We start from the raw sequence: 20,374 nt of genomic DNA, 5'->3' as shown, positions 1-20,374 counted from the left end.
CAGAATTTTTCGCTTCTGTTTCTAAGGGGAAGCAATTCCTACTTGCTCAGCAGACACTCCACAAATATGTTTATAACACTTTATCTGCCAAGCACAACACATCTGAGTCTGTCAAACAGATTGATTCTGCCTCTTACGCTCAACTCTACTGTAAAATTAAAAAAAAAAAAGGGCAATTTACCCCCAAACAACCACCTTGTTTCCTGCCCCAGGATTACAATTAGAGTTTGCATTACAGAATATGACTTTACTGGACTAATTCTGAATCATCACTACTGAAAACCTGAATTCTTTTGCATTTTGATGAGCTGTTGATCAACATTCTTGTTGCCATTTAATGAAGAATTAATCTATGTTGAACTAGGTCTTGCATTTATTGTGCTTTCCAAAAAATTTAACAGCTGTCACCTATTGCACAGAATCAGCAGCTCTGCTGTACGTTTTAAGTAACCTGCCTTTACTGCATACATTTCAAATTAAGACTTAAGGCAAGTGCCATAAAATAACCACTATAAAATTAAAAGTCACATGAAAAATTCTGCAAGAGATGATGGTTTTCTATAAGTCACCTACTGAATGACACATCAGAGGTAAAATCAAAAGCTCCCTGGAACTTTTACAGGCATTACATCATTCGATTCCTCTGTGCTCATTGTAGCACTTCTTAAATTCCATGCTCTGGACTACAGCTCCTCATCCTATTCTTTGATTCCAAGCACGAGAAAATGGATGCAGACAAATCACTTGAAGACCTCTTTTCTTTTCTCAAAGTCCCCAAAGCCTGCGAAGTTGCTGCAATTTTCACCCAAAAATTGGCAAAAAGGTGAAGTCTGTGTCCACCAAACAGCATGGCAGTGACACTGGACAGCACCAAGCACAAAGGGAACTGCACAGAGACCTGTAAGTTCTCGGGGACAACAGAGAAAGATTTTTGAACAGTAATGTGTAAAGTGTGAAATTTGGTAATCAGGCAGAAAATATAAATCCAAGGATTTGGATCAATTTTCCAGCCCAATCCTACTGATGCCAACTGCTCCCCAGGATGAAGGCTTCTTCACACCTGTTTCACCAGGCACTGCTCAATTCACACAGCTCTTTTCAAGGCTGTGTTATATAAATTTCGAAATTTGGTTAATTTCCTCCTGCCAGTTAACACTGGGCCTTCCTACAACAACGTGCAGTTTGATTTATGACACCAGATCTTTGTCATCTGCGGGAACAGGGCTGAGAGATTACTTGGAAAGCAGAAGAAACGTCTGTACAAACAAAAAAAGCCACCAAAAAAACCCCAAAGAACGGTGGAGTGAAATGCTCGTTTCCAAAGGAAATCCTCTCATTTATTAATGGCCCATAAGAGTTACTTTATTTAGGCAGGCAGGAAGGGTAAAGCAAGTGTAAAGGCAAAGCATGAGCAAGGGTGACGCTGAACTAAGTTCAGAATGAAATACAAACAGAAACACCTCACAAGACAAGGATAATCAGATTTTTGCGTTTATAGATATCATTTTTTTAAATATATATTATTTTTCGGAGCGTTTGAATGTCCCGGCGCGGTGGCACAAAGCCCCTCGGGGCCCGTGAGGCGCCGCCGCCATCACGGGCCCCTCACGCCGCGGCTCCGGCGCCCCCTGGCGGCCGCTCCCGCCGCGCTCCGTTATTCCCGGGGAGACGGAACGTGGATTAATAAAACCAAAACCTTAATTTTACTTTAAAATCAACGTCTTAAAACGAACTTAAAACTGAAACGACTTAAAATGAACGGGGGATTAAAATGAACGCGGCTTGAGCGTTCGTTGCTCCAGGCTAAGCCATGATATCGAGGAAAGAAATCGACTCCCTCATGTCACTTCCTTGTTAGAAAAACCCAAAAGGAACAAACCAGGAAGATACAAATATCTAACGAGCAAAACCATTGATTTCCCAGCGGTTTTGAAGCATGGGGGCCTGTCGAAGAGTCAGCAGGCTGATCCAGGCCATGTGTGACCATCCTGAAGATGCCACATTCCCGGAGGCCTCAGCCCAAACGCAAGGAATTCCAAGGAATTCCAAGGAATTCCCTGGCCGAAGGAACCGCTGCCTCATCCTGCCCTGCACTGGGGTCCCCACCAGCCCAGCCCAGCTCCCCAAGCAGAGAATCCCTCAGGCCACATCCAGTGCCAGAGTGAATGTCGGATCTTCCCAAAACAGCTGTCGGGATGGGACCCATTTACTTCCCTTTTACTTACTTCCCATTAGGCTGATTAACATCTCCTAATGAAAACACATCTATAAAAGCTGACTTGATAATGCTGATGGCAAGTGACAGCCCTTCCCCTCCATGCGGCTGCACCAGGATTAATTTGTCATCTCCCATCCCTTAACAGAGAAATGGTGCTTTGAAGTTCTCCTTTTGAGACACCTTTGTTCAAGACCACACGGGAAGTACTATTTGGATCTGGAAATAAAATACTTCTGGTAGATTTTTTACACAGAGCAGACACAGTCCTTAATAAAAGACTAGTTAATTTGCAAATAAAGCATCCAAAAATACTGGCAGCAGCACAGCACCAGAGCAAAGTGCAAACTGTGAGGCAGCAGTGGCCTCTGCCACCACATACCTGCAACTCCTGCCTCAATATTCCCAGGTTTATTGCTATTTTGGGCAGTATTAGATCAAAATCTGGGTGTTACAGCGATCTAGATGAGGTAAAACACCCTTGGTTGAACTGCTGAGCTACAGAGACACATTCAACTCTGAACCCAAGTTAGACTCAAACCCTTTTGTTTCACAACCTGTGATAGTAAAATTTTATCCTCTGAAATATTTGAATGTTTGCTCCTTTGTGGTGTCAGAGACTCGCATGGCCCACAGCTGAATGGATCAGGGAAAATCCAAACATAAAGCAGGGCAAGATGTGTAGTTATGAATACCCTGTGAACAGAAATAAAAGCAATTCTCATGCATTAATGGTACATCAAGCTAATTCAAGAAGGCTAAAACCATTAAAAAGGCATCCTGGGGCAACACACAGTCGTTACAATACTGTGCTGACAAGAAGTATTAAAATAATAATTTTCAATGTCATTGATAGAATTTGTTCTGATAAGCAGGGGGGAAAAATCTCTAATTCTTAATTGGGAATATGAAGCAAAATGGATCTTATTAGCATGTATCTATTTTTTTAAATGCAACTCCCTTGTTCAACTATTCAAAATATCAAAAAATAAGAAAGGATTTATTATCTTCCATTGTTGGGCACATTACTAAACTAAAACCTTGAAACATGGAACTCTTTTTTTTTTTTTCAGCCTGAAATTCAGGTTTTACTTCTCAACAGTATGAGAGATTAAACTGCAGTGGGACATGGTTGAAGGTTAAAAAACAGCCTCTAAAATAGCAGAATGTGAAGGAGGATTTTGGCTTTTACTTTACTCAGCTTTTCTCTTACAAAATATGAACCAATGGAGTTGATGATCTTACAGGTCTTTTCCAACCCATGTGATTCTGTGATTCCATCTCTGTTACAATCAATAGTGAGCTTATCAGCTGTAATGAAGCGTTGGAAATGAGGGATTTGGATTTAACTCGAGAATAAAGTAGCATTTTCATAATAACAATAATCGTTCAAGTTAAATTATTTTACCACTCAGCTGTGGAGAAAATGGGAAATGAGTTATCAGAGAAGAATCGTAACAGATGACCACTAAGTTCAGTAGCTGCTTGCAGGGGACAAATTAGAAATTTAATTTCTAAAGTGTGTGCAACAAAGGAGTAAGAGTCTCTTCGATGCCATTTCCAATTTCTTCCTCCAAAAGGTAGATCTACATCACAGCAAGGCACAACACAGGAACACAACAGATTTTAAAGAAAGCTTGCAAACAAAACAGCCCAAACCAGGAACTGGTGTCAAAACCCACTAAGTGTGTGTGGAAGAAAAGTCTGTGGGCTGGAACATCCTCAGGTGAATTTTATTTCTTTTTTTTTTTTTTTTTTTTTTTTTTTTTTTTTTTTTTTTTTACTATCAGAGAACCCCAGAATGGTTTAGATTGGAAGGGACCTTAAAGCTCTTCTTGTTCCACCCCGCCAAGGCAGGGACACCTTCCACTATCCCAGGTTGCCCAACTAATGTGAACCCTCTGAGGATGCCACAAAAAACCATTAAAGCTCCACTGAACCTGAACACCCCAGAGCAGCACAAACCAAGGGATATTTAATCAAGTGCTCCCTATGAACAGCTTGCACTGCTCATTCACACACACACCCCATTTAATGGGGTTAAGAAGTTGCTTTGTTTCCTGCTGAAATAAACAGCAAAAATTATCAGGAATTGGATTTGGTCCCAGACGTGTCTGGCAAGTGTAACCCATTCATACAGAAGCATTTCTAATCCTATTAGCTGGCAAATATTAAAGAGTTGGTTGGCTGCCATGGGGGCAAAACAACACCCTGATATTTCTTAAAACACATGATCCCTGTCAATTCTTTCTTACAACCAAAGAGAGACAAATGAGCCTCCTGAAAACTTACAAGTTCATCACACTAGCTTTGTGCCAAGAGACTTCTCTCAAAATCTCTGAGAAAGGGGAAGAAAACCAAGAAGGAAACTGTAGACAGAGCCACAAACACCAGGACTTGGAATATATAATTAACAATCTAACTATAGCCAGCACTCAAAAATAAATGTGTTAAACAAAACCCCCTAATGGCTCTTTGAAACTCCTAATCAATATAGAAAATCTAGGCAGTCAAAACAGTAATTTTTGCAACTAGTTCAACAGAAAACAGGGAGCAAAGCTAGAAGATGCAGCTTCAAATGCTCTTCTCCAAAATCTGACCAACAGCATGAGTAAAAAACGCATGCACGTCAGTATTTTCCACATAAAATGTACAAATGTTTTGCCTCTTTTTTCCCCAAGTAAAGATTACAACTGTATTTTTTGCCTCCAATGTAAACATCAGAATGTATCGCCTTTTTATTCCATGTAAAAATTTGATGGTTTTGCCTTTTTTTTTAATTTTTTTTTAATTTGAAGTGTCTTTTCACACCCCATTGCAAGGTGCTGATGTGACACTGCCTCATGTAAGCACAGGCAGAGCAGGACTTTGCAATGAGAAGCTGGCAACAAAAACCCCCAGAACTAGGGGGCTCTGAGAAGCATTAAAACTTAATTAATTAAGAAGGTTTTTAGACACAGAAAACTGCTGTGATGAGGGGCTGACAAGTTCAGCCTTGAGAGGAGGCTGGTGAGAAGAGAAGCCAGCCAAGCCCCGGGACACTTGACTGCAATTCCACTAGAGGGGGCACAGATCCCATCTCATACAACTCCAGGATCATGGAATTATAGACTATCCTGATCTGGGAGGCACCCACAAGGATCAAAACCCCTACACAAGAATCCCAAAGAGTCCCAGAATGGTTTGGGTTGGAAAGGAGCTTAAAGCTTACCCTGTCCTACCCCTGCCGTGGGCAGGGACACCTCCCAGTGTCCCAGGCTGCTCCAAGCCCCAGTGTCCAACCTGGCCTTGGACACTTCCAGGAATCCAGGGGCAGCCCCAGCTTCTCTGGGCACCCTGTGCCAGGGCCTGCCCACCCTCCCAGGGAACAATTCCTGCCCAACATCCAACCTAGCTCTCAATTTTTAACACTCCACGAACCTTAGGTTACTCGAATGTAGCATTTTCAGCTACTCTGCAACCAACAGGCCCTCAGCCTCTCCATGAGCACTAAAACCAAAGCAAAGAAAACTTTGCTACAATAAAGCAAGCACCAAAGAAAACTGAAAATTAAATAAGGCCTAAAAATAGCTTCAGGTGCTTAAGACTAAAGGTGCTAGTGGAGAACACATCAGTGCACATATAATGTGTTGTAGTTAAGGAGCCGTCTTAGAAAACACAACAAAAATGCCTAAAAGCCAGTGTTTTCTTTAACTGAGCAGGCAAATATCTGAGCTATCCCAGATGGGCCGTTCCTGAGAAAGGACAGCTGGAGGATGGAGTGATGTGCTGGATGCAAAAAGGCAGCTGTACCGTCATGGAAGACTCTCTCCACGTTGAGCCCGTAGGTCGCACAGGTCTCGTAGTAAGTGCATCTCTTGAGGTCATTGGACAACTTCCTGGCTCTGGCGTCGTCGATGACGCGGGGGTTGGTGGAGCTGATGGCATCTGCAGGGGAAAACACCCATTAATGGTCACTTGGAAACACCAGCTTGGGGTTCACACAGTCACAGGAGGGGCGTGGAAGTTGGAAAAGACCTCTGAGATCACTGAGTAATGGCAACCCACGGTCACCACTAACCCATGCCCTCAAGTGCCACATCCACGTGGTTTTTGAGCACTTCCAGGGATGGCTCCAATGCTTGACAACCCTTTCTGTGAGCAAATTTTCCCTAATATCCAACCTGAGCCTCTCCCAGTGCAACTTCAGGCCAGCTCCTCTCATGTTGACCAATACCAAGCAGTGAGTTTAAATACAAACCATAGAACAGGGTGCACATCACTCTAATTTACATTTCCTTATTCAAATTACCAGTACACTGATTCTAAAAGCCAGGGGGAAAACCTCCAAGACCTTTTGCTTTCCTTAAATACATGTATTGAGCTCAGTTGTTGCTAAAAAAAAAAAAAAAAAAAAAGAAATACACAATCACATGGAAGAACAAGAGCTCTGATGTAAAATATATTTAGGAAACAAGTGGGTGATTAGTACAAACATGTCAAATGTTTTTAGATCTCTGTAAGTATCAGTGACTATAGAGTGTGAAATATTAAACATGATATATTTTTCAAGAAATAGAAGTTAATTGTAAATTACTTTCTCAAACTGCTATAATGGTACCCAGAGATGTTGTGGAACATACTGCAAAGGTGATAAAATTTGTATTTTTCTAAACAATCATACTCGGTAATTCTCTCCAAGAACTTCTTCTCGTGAAAGCTGAAAATCAGAAATTTCAGTTCCTAGAGCTTATCCAGAGGAACTGAAAAAACCTTACACCAGAATAGACGAAGGAGAGGCTTCTTTCTTGCTACTCCATCACAGTGATGAACTCTGTATTCACAGGTGATACTATCTGAAGTGATAATCTCATTAGCAGATCTTGAAAAGGAAGTTTTTGCCCCAGGAGTACTGTGTTACTCTTCTGCTCCATCCCTGGAAGTGTCCCAGGCCAGGTTGGATGGGGCTTGGAACAATCTGGGATAGTGAGTGGAAGGTGTCCCTGCCCATGGCACTGGATGATCTTCAAGGTCCCCTTCAGCCCAAACCATTCTGGGATTCTACAACAGGCAGTAATTTCAGCATTTACAGCTGCCCAGAAAACCTTCCTTAAAATCTGCAACTGCCCACAGCAGCAAAACAGATTTGTTCTTTGGGAAAAAAGCATCACCTGAACCTAAACATGGAATCAGTGCCTCTTGCAATGCTGTATGTGAGGCTCTGCCCCGGGCAGGACCAGACCTCAACTGATGCTGTCATTACCTTCTCATCAGATCCAATTAACAAAAATAAAGCAGCAATTAGGAGAAGTAGGAGCCCGTTATTTATCAGCAGAGGGCGCTGGTAACATGTAAGCAGAAAGGAACTGGTAGGGTTCAGTTCCAGAACACCACAGCTCCCAGGAGTTTGCCTCCTTGCTCCAAGGTGGGTCAGACTGGAGCACTGAGCTGCCTTTGGAAGCCAGGGGAGAACGTCTGGAAGCACTGGGCCAGTGTTAATACTGTGGGAAGGATTTCATTTCACATCTCATTTCAGGAATACCTGACAAAACCAGGAAGGCCAGGTGGGACAGGGCTTGGAGCAACCAGGGCTAGTAGAAGATGCCCGTGCCCATGGCAGAGAGCTGGAATTAAATGTGCTTTAGGGTGCTCTCCATCCCATTCTGGCATTCTATGATATGAAAGGTAGCTTTCAAATATGTATTTTAACAAGTGTATTTATGTATGTCATATATTTTATTTCACTGTCAAACACAGACAAAAAGCTGTGTTTTTTCCTGATGCTTATTCCTAGAATTAGCATTATTTCCATTTTTAAAAAAAATCCCTTTTGCATCAGTGCTGCAACAAAAAACTAACATTTCTTTTTCTGGAAGTAACAGGAAGGCAGTGGAAAACCATACCCCAGAAGGGGGTCGGAAGGGCACAAAGGAAAAAAAAAAATTTGGAGAAATGTTTCCCCTTCATCTTTTCAATTCCAGCTTCAAGCCCAAAACGTGGCCCTTCAAAGCAGCTCCTTCCTGCTTTTTGGTGGAGTTTCTGCTGTCCTAAGACTTTTTCTGTTCCCACTTCCCCTTTTCCTTCTTATCATCTGTTTCCTCCCTCTAGCAGGGTTGTGATTCCTCCTTCCCTGCTGTCCACACTGCACTGTCACCCCTTGGCAGGAGGCAGGGGGAGGCCAACTGCTCCCTAACCATGTGGCTGAAAGAACACCAAAAAGCTTCAACAGCACCAAAAACACTGGGACACACTAACAAGGATGCCCAAAATTGAACCAAGAACAATTCACAACACCTGTGTTCTGCCTCTACCACGCAACATCAACCTGGTGGGGCTCAGCCTGGAGAAAAGGAGGCTCAGGGGGGACCTTGTGGCTCTGCACAACTCCCTGACAGGAGGGTGCAGCCAGGTGGGCTCTGTACCCAAGGAACAAGGGACAGGATGAGTAGGAATGGCCTCAAAGTGTGCCCAAAGGGTTGTCCAGCCCTGGCACAGCTGCCCAGGGCAGTGCTGGAGTCGCCATCCCTGGAAGGATGTAAAGGTTGTGTGGATGTACCTGGGGACATGGTGTAATGCTGGTGTTGGCAGTGCTGGGAACAGTTGGATTTGATGATTTAAAAGGGTTTTTTTCCCCCAACCTTAATGATTCCATGCTCAGAAACAGAACAGCCTCAGCTCCACCAATGCAGCAAACCAATCACAGTATGGGAAACTGGTGAAATATTACTGGGCTATGCTGGCACAACAAGGCAGAGAATATTCAAAAAACCACTCAAATGCCAAAGAAACGGAAACATTTTGGGTACCTTTCCCTTGCCATATTTCCCTTCAGGACAGCTGCTATTTCAGAAGGAAAAACTGGGGTGACAGATTGGTTCAGGTGGCAAAAAGCTGCATTTCTACTTGATTTACAGAGGTCTCCCAGAGGTACAGCCTGAGGCCAGGGTTCACCTCTACTTCCTGTCGTGCTGCTGGAGGTCTCCCTTTGTCATCCTTTTGCCTCTCAGCAATGCCAGGGTGTTGAACCCTTCCAGACTGCCAAGCACATGGCAGCTTCCTGGTCTGGCTGCAGAACTTCCCTACACAACTGATTTACCTGCCCAAATTAAACAAAAGCATCTCCCTGCTGGGCAAGTAAACCACCACGACCAGCACACACTAGAAGTATTATTTAAAATTTCCTTGCAAGTCACAGAATCCTGGAATGGTCTGAGTTGGAAGGGACCTTAAAGCACATTGTGTTCCACCCCCTGCCATGGGCAGGGACACCTTCCATTAGGCCAGGGTGCTCCAAGCCCCATCCAACCTGGCCCTGGACACTTCCAGGGATCCAGGGGCAGCCACAGCTTCTCTGGGCAACCTTCCCTCAGAGGGAAGAATTTCTTGTACATCTCTGACCTAAACTTCCCCTCTTTCTTTCCTGCTGAAGTCCTACACTCTCTCTCCAAGCGAGCTGCCAGGATGTTTTTCGCTCATCTCAAATACTGCCTTTGCAATGCCACAGCCCTGTAGCAAAGGGGAAAGGACAGGACATGGCTTTGGCAGCCTGGAGGAGTCAATATGGTCCCAAAGCCCCAGCTGGGAATCTGCACTTACCCTGGGTGCCCACCAGGACCATGGGGATTTCACTAGTGTTGCGATAGCTGGCCATCCGGCTGTAGTAGTGGTACACAGTCTGGAAGCTGACTTCATCCTCCAAGCTGAACACAAAGATAACAGCATCCACCCACATGGCAAACTGCGGGACAAAAATGGAAAAGGCCAACTGTGAGAAGAGCAGCGAGGAGGGGGAAGGAAGGAGAACCAAGAGAGAAACGTTCTTACCTTCCTGCAAGGGAAATACACACCAGACAAACTCTCACACAACCAAGGCCTCAACAGGGCTGCTAAAATGATGAGTGTCATCACCCTGCAAGCCATGGGGATCTGGGATACACAAGGGATGCTCCCACAAGAGCACCCCTTCTTCACTGGGGTGTGTAACCAACCACTGTCAGTGCACACTGGGTTTGGTTCCCAGAAAACACAGCAGGCTGGGAGTGCTGGGTCTGTGCATTTGAAGTGAGCAGCACTCATCTGCAGTGCTGACTGAGCCCCCATGCTGCCATTTGCATGCACGCATGCTGATGCTGCTGGTAATGCCAGGACAGGCATTGCTAGGAATTCTCACATCTTGGTCTCATTAATTTGAGACTTCCAGTTCTTCACCATAGAGACGCTCTCAGCTGAGCCAGCAGCACCAAGTGCCTCGTTCTGCTTTCAGTGGAAGAGCAAACTGCTCTCTCTTGGCATCAGGAACCTGCTGAGAGACATGCAGGTGCACAGGCCAAGGCAAAGTGCTCCTCAGTGACCATGCAAGTGAGAAGCTTCTAGCTCACAAGTGAATTAAGACATTTAACTTAACAGTGAACATGAACAGGACATCAAGAAAAAACTCCAGCTTACCTCGCTGCCTTTATTTTTCCCTAAGTGACTCCATTCCTACCCAAATTTGGAGCAATGGAAACAAGCTTCAGCCAGGGATTTTTTTCATGCTTTGTTATATTATTACTACAACGTGCCAGGGGACACACTGAACAGAGAGGTTCACTGGGAAAAGGCTCTGCATATTCATGATTACATTGAAACCAAACACTGTCTGGGCTGTTATGGTGTAAAAATAGACAAAAATTTGTTTTGAGGTTTTCAAGTCAGGAGGACAATCTTCCAGAGGGGAAGGACAGGACTGGTTAACACATAGCAGAGTCACTGCCAGAATCAGGTCAACCACCACAGTGTTAAACTGTTCAAACCAGAAGATGAAACCACAGGAACTGGAGACAGCATCATTATTTGGGAGATGTGGGCTTGGGTCTCATTAGAAAATGGTTTTTGTTGACTGGACTCAGCAGCATCATGCCAAAGACTCTTCCCAACAAATGGGAATGCCCTTAAGGCATCCATTTGGAAGCCAACAGTCTCTCCAAACCCTCTGAATGTTTGAACAGTGTACAGCAGCTTTCTAATACAGATTATTTTATAATACCCCACAGATTTACACAGTGCAGTTCCTGCAGACACAAAACATTTCCAGCAATTCCTTATTGCTCTTTTCATATTGAAATGCAGCTTAATCTTTGTGGATATCAGACCTATGGTACAAAAAAAAACCAAAGGAATTTTGGGAAACACAAGGTCTGGAAACACTGGATGTCTCATCCAGAGTACTGTGCAGGAAAGGGCTTGAAACAAGGACAAATCAGCTGCTGGTATAGAAATCCATTCTCAGACTTATTACTGTGAGTGGGCAGAGCTGTTAGTTCAAGGCAAGCCCAAAACCAAACTGTAAAAATGTTTTAAATTTAAAAAGTTACACGCAGCAGCTCATTGTAGATAAGTCACTAGGTTAATTTGGTTTTACAACAGAAAATTGAATTATTTTAATCTTTGAACCATTTTAATTTAGGCAAAGAAAAAGGAGATCACAGACCCACAAAAAGTCTTCAGGGAAGTTTGTTTTTTCTCCCTTCTTGCCAAAAAGAAGGGGACAGTAACCTGGGGAATACCCATGACCCAGTGCCAGAACTCCACATGTCAGCTCCTTACTTATTGCAGTTGGAATTCAATCCCAATTATTCATGAACACACAAGCAAACTTTTCATTGCAGGAATTAATGAACAGCTTAAAGACTTTTTAATAGACATGTAACTTGAAATCACACCCAAAAACTCCAAAGGGAATTTACAGGAAAGCCTCATGCTGAAACGTGAGACAGCACTGACACCTCAGACCTCTTCAGCAAATCACGAGGATGGAGAACAATTCTGAGCCACTACAGAATCCCAGAATGGTCTGGGTTGGAAGAGACCTTAAAGCTCATCACATACCAAACCCCTGCCATGGGCAGGGACACCTTCCACTGGACAACAGCAGGCAAAGCCCCAGATTTACCTGGCACATCCCAGGTGTTGTTCATCAGTCTGCAGGCAGCTCCTGTGAGCTCTGCAAACCTAGTTCTCCAGGCACAAAACCATCTCAGATTGCTGCGTGTACCTTTACACCTCCACTATTTACATTTTTAGATGAGTGAATGTTCTCTAAGCATCAGAGGCTGGAAACCAGGGGTTGCTTCAGCCAAATCCCTCCCAGCCCCAGACAGAGCTTTCCTTGTTGCTCCTGCTGACACGACTGCAGATGTGCCAAGGCTTTATTTGATCCTGTGACTTCCTTCCAGGATGTCTCTCTCAGCCTCCATTTCCTCCATGTCCTTTCTCTTCCCCTTTGTCCTGGCACCTTCCCCCGCGCTCTCACCCTCCTGGAGCTGTGGTGCTGCATTGAAACCCAAGCTGCTGCTGCTGGCACTGCTCCCCCTCAGCTGTTTGGCCACAGTGCAGTTCCTGATGCTAAATTATTGCTTGTTTGGAAGCTGATCCCTCCCGGAAGCACCGGGCAAAGCAAGGCCAGCAGCAGCCAACACTCAGGAAATCCTGCCTGTGCCCAGGTGAGGAGAGGTAGAGGAGGAGGATGCCCAAGACAAGGATGCTGCCTGCAGAAAGCACAGCTGGGTCTGAGGTGATTTAAGCAGCACATGAGTGAACTCTTGCTCAAAACAGAGTAAGGGTCAAGCACTCAAACCCTCAAGTGTCTTCTTCACAGCCAGTGGCTTGGACAGGCTGCGAGAGCTGGGGGTGTTCAACCCGGAGAAGAGAAGGCTCCAGGGAGACCTCAGAGCCCCTTCCAGAGGGGCTTCAAGAGGGACTTGGAACAAGGGCCTGGAGCAGCACAGGACACAGGCAGTGGCTTCCCACTGCCACAGGGCAGGGTTAAATGAACACTGGGAAGGAATTCCTCCCTGTGAGGGTGGGGAGGCCCTGGCACAGGGTGCCCAAATCCCTGGAAGTGTCCACGGCCAGGTTGGATGTGGGGACTTGGAGCACCCTGGGATAGTGGAAAGTGTCCTTGTCCATGGCAGGGGGTGGCAGTGAGATGAGCTTTAAAGTCTCTTCCCACCAAAACCATTCTGTGATTCTATGAAATCCTGATGTGTGACCAGGGGCAGCACATTGCTTGGGAATTCATGAGCTGTATATCCTGAGTTGCAGAGTGTCAGTCAGAATCCCAAATATTTGCTACACACACTCATCCATCCGTCGTACCTGAAATCCCAACCATTTGCTGGACAAAATCTTTTTCACCTGAGGGTGATGCTGAAATTCTCCTGGCAGGAAGATGAGAAGGAGCCAGGACAGAACAAAGCAGAGCCAGTTCTTTCAAAGGAAGTTTTGAAAAACAAGGAAAGCGAGGCTTTGGGCTCACCTGTGCCTCTGGAGGGCCTCCTTCATCTCTGATCAGCAGCAGGTAGCTCTGTCCATCAACCACTATCTCCTTCTTGAATCTCCCACCTGCCACACAAAGCAGCTCGTTACAGAGAGCAAAGGTACAAAACACACAACAGAAAAAGGCTTCGCTTGTGGAAACAAAGGTCTTTTCAAATCAACCAACAACAGGAATGTTACTGAAGTTTATATGCACATACATGGGAATTACTTAAAGTTAAGGCATGTACTTGCCTTATTTATATATATAATTTTCATATATATATATATAAAGAATAAGGATAATGTGGGAAAAAGGCAGCAATTGCATTACAACCCACATTAGGTGTCCTTGGGTGGATACATACAGTTAAAACCCCGTATGTGTCACCTTTGTTATTAATAATTGTGAGAGAAGTGTCTCTAAGAAAGGTAAAGTGCACACAAACAGCGTCGTGTCTCGTCACCAAAGCCAGTTTCTTGTGTCATGCAGCATTTCCTCAAGGGAAGCCCAGTTCTCAGAGCACACGTGGGATGTTATGGCAATGAGAGCTCTACACTCACACACCACAGTTAGGGGAAGGTACCACACACATGTTAGACAAAAACGCTACAATGGTGCTACCTCTGGAGAGATGTGCTAAGCTAGCAGAGAACTCTGTGCTGCTGGCTCGGCATGAATCCCACACCTGCTGTGGACATCTGGATAAAGAGAGTGCAGCCACAGCCTCCAACCCCATCCTAGTCCTGATCCTGGATTTCCAGGGAATGCAGAACAAGGGGTGCCTGGGACCACCAAGGAGGCTCCAAGCCCAGCAGCTGGAGCAGCTGCTCTGCCACCTCCTGTCCCCTGGCTCACAGGGACTCAGCCACCACCCCAGGGCAGGGCTGGCATTGCTTCTTTTGGGGCTGAAAACATATTTTGGGCACTCTGCTGCCTCTCTCAAAAAAGACAAATCCCATTTAGGGCTTCTGCTGTGATGAAGCCTAAGCCAGGATTAGCAAGCTTGGCCTAAGCACTGGGGAGGCATTTAGGCTCCTCTCCTGGAGCAAACCCACTCTTATCTCCCCACCTAAGCCCCAAAGCCCCCAAGGCCTCCAGCTTAGCATCATCCACCCCCACGGCTGAGCTTACCATGCTGAGATAAAACATATCCATTAACACACCCCAAACTTCTCTCTTCTTCCTATTTTTAAAAACTGGAATTAGTTCTGATTTGAACCCTATTTCCCAGCTTACAAACGTGTCATTCTACCAAAACCAATGGTAGAGAGCCAACAGCTCTGCCTTGCTCTCCCAGACAAGCTCCCTAAGCAGTAAGTCAGCACTCCCAGGCTAATGCTGATCCTCAAAACACAACAGTCTGCACAAAAATTGCTGCCTTGGGGGAACCCCACACTGGCTTAGACCCACCATTCCCCCCCAGCCCAACCACAACAGCAGCTTTCAAACCAAGATTACTCCACAGCTCAGCTCTGTGCAACATCTAAGCGTGTTTAAACACATTTTGTGTTTCATAAACGATGTAAGAACAGGAGGTTTTGTGGGTTTGTGCTGGGGTTTTTTGTTTGGGTTTTTAAAAATCTTTTCTTTATAAACTTATCCTATTAGCAGTATTAAACATGCAACAATTAAGACTATCACATTTCTGGTTGTTTAATGGCACAGAAGGAGCAGAAGAGCCACGTATGGATTTTCATTATCTCGCTCACAAAGTGGATTTCAATCCTGCCTTCGCAGATCAAGTGGCAGATAAATATCTATCATTACTGAACCTGAAAAGAACAATCCCAAACAAGTGTAAAACTTGTAAAGGAAACAGTCTCAGTCTCTCTTTCTATTAATCAGGCCATTATTTCTATATGCTGTCGATTAATTGCACACACTTGCCAATGAAGCGTTAACTAAGATGAATTACTTAATACAGAGCCCTCCAGAGAGGGCTTCTAAAGCTGTAAGTAACAATGGAAATACAGTATATGACTGATCAGAGAGGGAAAGTTCTGCCTAATTGCCATTTCCTATTTCCTTTTTTTTTTTTTTAACACTGCAAGTTCCCCCAGCTAATTCTAAAATACCACACACCAAATGCATTTAGGAGCCAACTCGTTATTCCCATGGTCAACAGGATGCATTGCCAGTCTCACTGTACCTTCAAACAGAGGCACAAAGAAGGTACAGACAGGGTGGATTAAAAAGCTTAAGCAGAGAATTGAAAAATTAAAAAAAAAATATTTGAGTGTACATACCCGGCTCACAGACGTGAGCCCTACGAGATTTACTCGTCATGATTTGACTGTTGAGAGCAGCATGGAAAAGGGCATTAAATTTAATAAATACAGTGCAAGTTAGCCAGCAGCTCTTTTCCTATGTGAATCCACACTAAATGATCACCTTGGGGACCTGCTCCTTGCCTTCCCCAAAAACACTGGGCGTGGAGCTCAGTGCAATTATTGTTATTTCCAGGATTAAATTCACATCCTGATGGGCTGTCCCACTTCACCGAGAGCTGTCACCCTGCTGCAGCCAACAGCCACAGTCAGCTCAAATCTGCTCAAGTGCCTTCTTCTCCCTTAAAAGCAGGATGTGCTCATTAGCTGGAATAGGCACATCCTCAGAATCCTTGATTTTTGTTTGGATTTAAGTGTTTCATGACAAACAGTTTGAATTGAACACCCCTCCAACCGAACTGTTTCAAAGAATGCCCCGCATTTCCAAGCTGTACTAAATATTTCAAAACAAATCTGAAGGCTCAGAAATGGAACAGCAAACTCACGCTCATCCCTCGAGTAAGAATTATTTTATGCAAATCTCAGCTCACAGCAGGATTCATCCCTAATAACTTGTGCTTCTACACCATTAAGGAGCCCTTATCATGAGCACACCACAAAATTAGGAGCTGCACAGAACAGAGATTAAGAAAACCTACCTCAATATCAAGAATTTACACAAACAAAAGCATAAACAGTGAAGAAAATAAAGAGCAAGGCTGTACCCTGCAGGTATCTGTGGCTGTAGGATTAAGGCAAACAATGAACTGCTTCTGCCTTTGATTTGATGGGCCTTGATGAGACCCATGAGCAGTGTGGGCAAGGGCAGCGGTTTTGGGGTGGTTCAGCTGGGACAGCACCACGTTCATTATTTTTAAAAAAACACATCCGGGACTTTGTAAAGCACCACAGGCAAAGAGGAATTACAGAGATCAGCCAGTTCAAATATTGGACTACAGCAACCCACGAGGAAGCCAAACACTCTCCCAGGGCTACAAAACACCCCCTATTTTCCTAAATATCCGTGTATGTGACGGAGCCAGGAATCACTGTCTAAACCAACGGCACTGAGAACAAAGAAATGACCTTCATAATATAAAGAACGAGCTCAAAACCCACAGCACCACTCCCAGGGGAGGAGGCTGGCTTTGCTCTGGTCCCATCAGGATTATGACACACGCAGCTTTTTAATGAGGGAGCTCCTCAGCTCCCAGATGTACCTGCCAGGAGAGGCCACGGGGAGGGGATGACTGGTGGCCACAGGACGGGGCACCACAGGCACTTCAAGGCAGTTATTCCCAGTTTTCCAGGGCTAGAACAGTATCCATTCACACAGGCTCGTTGTCAGATGAGCACAGAATTTTTACAGGTGACAAATTACTGCTCCCTGTGCCCAAACTCGTGAAGCAGCCCACAAACCACCCCCGCTCTCCCCAGGTGCATCTGGCCACACTCCTGCTGTAAAATGCCCCACATAAATACAAGCTTCGATCAACATAAAGCTTTATAAAGCTAAATAAATTCTGTGCATCAGCAACTGACAATCCTGGCTGAAGACCCAGCACAAATTGGAATAGGGGGGATCAACCGCAGCTTCCTGATCTCATTGTCATGCACGACACTCCGTAGGTGAGCGCGAGGAATCGGCGGCGGCGCAGAAATTAACCAGCAAAAATTGGAATTAATTTTAAACACTGCACACATTTGTAATCAGAGGTGCTCTCTGTTACAAAAGCTGGGAATTACATGGGGAATTCCGGGGATGAAGGCTTTAATCCAGGCTCTGACAGCCTGGCCACCCCCTCCTCTCGCCGAGAGCCCTTCCAGCGCGTAATTGCTCACCGGAGCAGCCGCTGATTTTCCTGCGTATCCCCAGGCTCCACTGTGCTCACCAGGCTCTTTATTCAAGCAAATTGCCACGGGGATGAAGTTATTTAGCCATAAGAGAAGGATAAATTCGGGGGGCTGGCCGCACGACAAGCGCAGGCAGCAGCTGAACGTCTACCGTGGCAGGGCAAGACAGAAGGGACTGAGGCAGCTCTGAAAGCTGTATTTTATATTCCCAGTGACATGTGCATTTTGACAGCAGCAGCCAGTTGTCTCACACATGCACATTCTCCCCCTTTTTTTTTCCCCTCAGTGCCAAGAACCTGGCTCCTTTTCAGGGAAACACGTTCAAAAATTCTCTGTTCAAACAGATGGCCAAATAGTGGTCTTCTGGTTTGCTACTCGGGATTTTTATTTAAATAAACGAATTTTAAAATGTTTTTCGCAGCATTTCCATAAAAGAAAAAATAAATAAATAATAAAGGGAAAAGGTTCTTCCCCCAGAGGGTGCTGGGGCACTGACCAGGCTCCCCAGGGAATGGTCATGACCTCCATCCTGCCAAACCTCCACGAGTGTTTGGACAAAGCTGTCAGGGATGCACAGGGTGGGATTGTTGGGGTGTCTGTGTTGGATCAAAGAACATTCCAGCTCAGGATATTCCACAATTTTGGGTATTTCCTGAATATAATCACTGTGCTAAACAAAAATTCAGAAACCGTGAGCAGCTGAGCTGGGTCGAGGATCAAAGACCAAGGGACCATCACTGCCACAAGAGACTGAAGCTGCAAAAGGAGCCCTGGACCACCTTCCCAACCGACTACCTGGGCAAAACAAACCCCAAAAGCCAACAAAAGCAGCCTAGACTGAGCTTTTCAACCCCCACCATCTGCTTCTCTCAATAGGTTTAGGATATAGTTCAGGAAATATGTGGAGAGGTCTCCTGGTAGTATCAAGCCATACCCAATTAAAGCAAGGTACCCCCACAGGCACCATATATAAATGCAATATTTTATCTTATAATCTGATCTTTACCTAAAAACTGCCAAGGAAGCACTAATATATGATTTTGCAACTCCATGGAAAGAGGAGTTGGAATTTTAGTTGCCATTTAACCACTGAATTCTGAGATGCATTCACTGATGAATTTGCAGTGCCTCTCCAGAAGGGCAGATGTAATGGGTTCCCAAAACCTGGCAGTGATTTGAAGGGAGATCAATGGAATTTTAGGTTTTTAAGTGTTTAGGAAAAAAAGCTTACACTTCAAAAATATATAAAAAAATACCTCAAGCTGCATAGAATCTCCAGGGTTGGATGGGATAGTGGGAAGAAACTGTGAGGGTGGGCAGGCCCTGGCACAGGGTGCCCAGAGAAGCTGGGGCTGCCTCCCTGGCAGTGTCCAAGGCCAGGTTGGACAGGGCTTGGAGCAGCCTGGGACAGTGGAAGGTGTCCCTGCCCATGGCAGGGATGGAATGGAATGAGTTTAAAGGTCCCTCCCAAGCCAAACTATGCTGGGATTCCATGACAAACAGGCTGAGCTAGATCCAGTGTTTTATCTCAAGCAGAAGAGGAAGGTGATTGATTAACCACCAAGATAAATGGGAACAAACCAGAGCCGGCCTCTGAGCAATTAAGTTTCCCTCATTACCCAGAGACAGGGCTCAGGAGCAGAGCAGTGCATGTTCTACTTTCACTGCAGAGCTCCTGACAGCCAGTGCAGACTGTGCTAAGCCAATTAGAGAGGGCCAATCTTAAAAAAATCACTGTAATGTGAGTGCAGACAGAGAGGTAAAGCACACTCTGTCCCCATCAAATGACTCATCTGAGAGAAGCAGCACTAAACCAATCCGAGTTTCTGCAGCAGTTTCAACTCTCCTGCACCCACTTTATTAATAACCTAGAAGATGGAAGTAACAGGCTATTTAGTTTCTAGATAATGAAGCAGGAGGGACTGCAATTACGGTAGAAAATTGGATTGTACTTCAACGTGACCGTAACGAGTTCGAGAAATAGAGGGGAAAAATAAAGGCAGCATCACGGGGACAAAAGTGGGGACAAACCAGCTGTGGAAAGATGGGGCAGGATGGCAAAAACCTCTGGCACAAGAGAGAAAAGCAGCTGGGAATTCCTGAAGAGTGCAGAGAAGGGGACAGTTTGTCCTAGCCTGTGTCACCACGCCAGCCTCAGCCCGTGCTGATGTGGATAGGGCATGCCATGGCAGATAAGGACCAAAATCTGCCTACAAAACACCCAGTCAGAAAAATAAACGTGTGAACCCTGGTTATTTAGGAGAACAGACTAGGAAGGGAGAAGAGGTGTGAGTTCTTACTAAGAAATAAATTGCTGACCCCATTTTAGGGCAAGGGAAATGCTTTTCCCATCTTTCCAGTTATTAATTATTATGGTCCCAGCTAAACAGGCAAGAATATCAAGTGGGAGCAGACATACAAAGTGCTCCACCCCAATTCCAGGGATAAGCCTTGGGTTCAGACACCCCTCAGTCCAACATGAAGCAGGAACTCATCTTTATCAGACACCCACTGCACACCAATACACAAAAATTGTGGCACCGAGCATGTAAAAGCTGAATATGCTGTATTTTCTCCTAGTTCAGAAGCATTTCTGACAGATTAAAAGGGAGGAAAAACAACCCCCAGGAACCTGGGGGGAACCCCCTCCTCTGAAACCCACCCAGAGCCCTCACACCCACCCAACCTCCCCAATATCAGGAGCCTCCTGCAGCCACAATCTGACAAGGACCTACAATTCCATCACTGCTCCCATTTCTA

The 20,374-nt window shown here is 45.1% G+C and overlaps 1 protein-coding gene across 10 annotated transcripts in view; it reads right to left on the bottom strand.

The window, feature by feature from the left end:
• The window catches only part of AGAP1 (ArfGAP with GTPase domain, ankyrin repeat and PH domain 1), a 343,329-nt gene that overhangs the window by 215,171 nt on the left and 107,784 nt on the right, over positions 1 to 20,374 (bottom strand). For all 10 annotated transcript variants that reach the window (XM_053981906.1, XM_053981905.1, XM_053981897.1 and 7 more), the window contains 3 exons: positions 13,491 to 13,576; positions 9,791 to 9,932; positions 6,008 to 6,142 (listed from right to left, as the gene is read on the bottom strand). In XM_053981906.1, coding sequence (XP_053837881.1) covers positions 6,008 to 6,142; positions 9,791 to 9,932; positions 13,491 to 13,576 — 363 coding nt within the window. The remainder of the gene's footprint in view (positions 1 to 6,007; positions 6,143 to 9,790; positions 9,933 to 13,490; positions 13,577 to 20,374) is intronic.

This window comes from Vidua macroura, chromosome 7 (assembly GCF_024509145.1).
Source record: "Vidua macroura isolate BioBank_ID:100142 chromosome 7, ASM2450914v1, whole genome shotgun sequence".
In the NCBI taxonomy this organism is placed as follows: Eukaryota; Metazoa; Chordata; class Aves; order Passeriformes; family Viduidae; genus Vidua; species Vidua macroura.
Note: the sequence above shows the minus strand (reverse complement) of the source record. Positions and strands in the feature narration are given on the sequence as shown.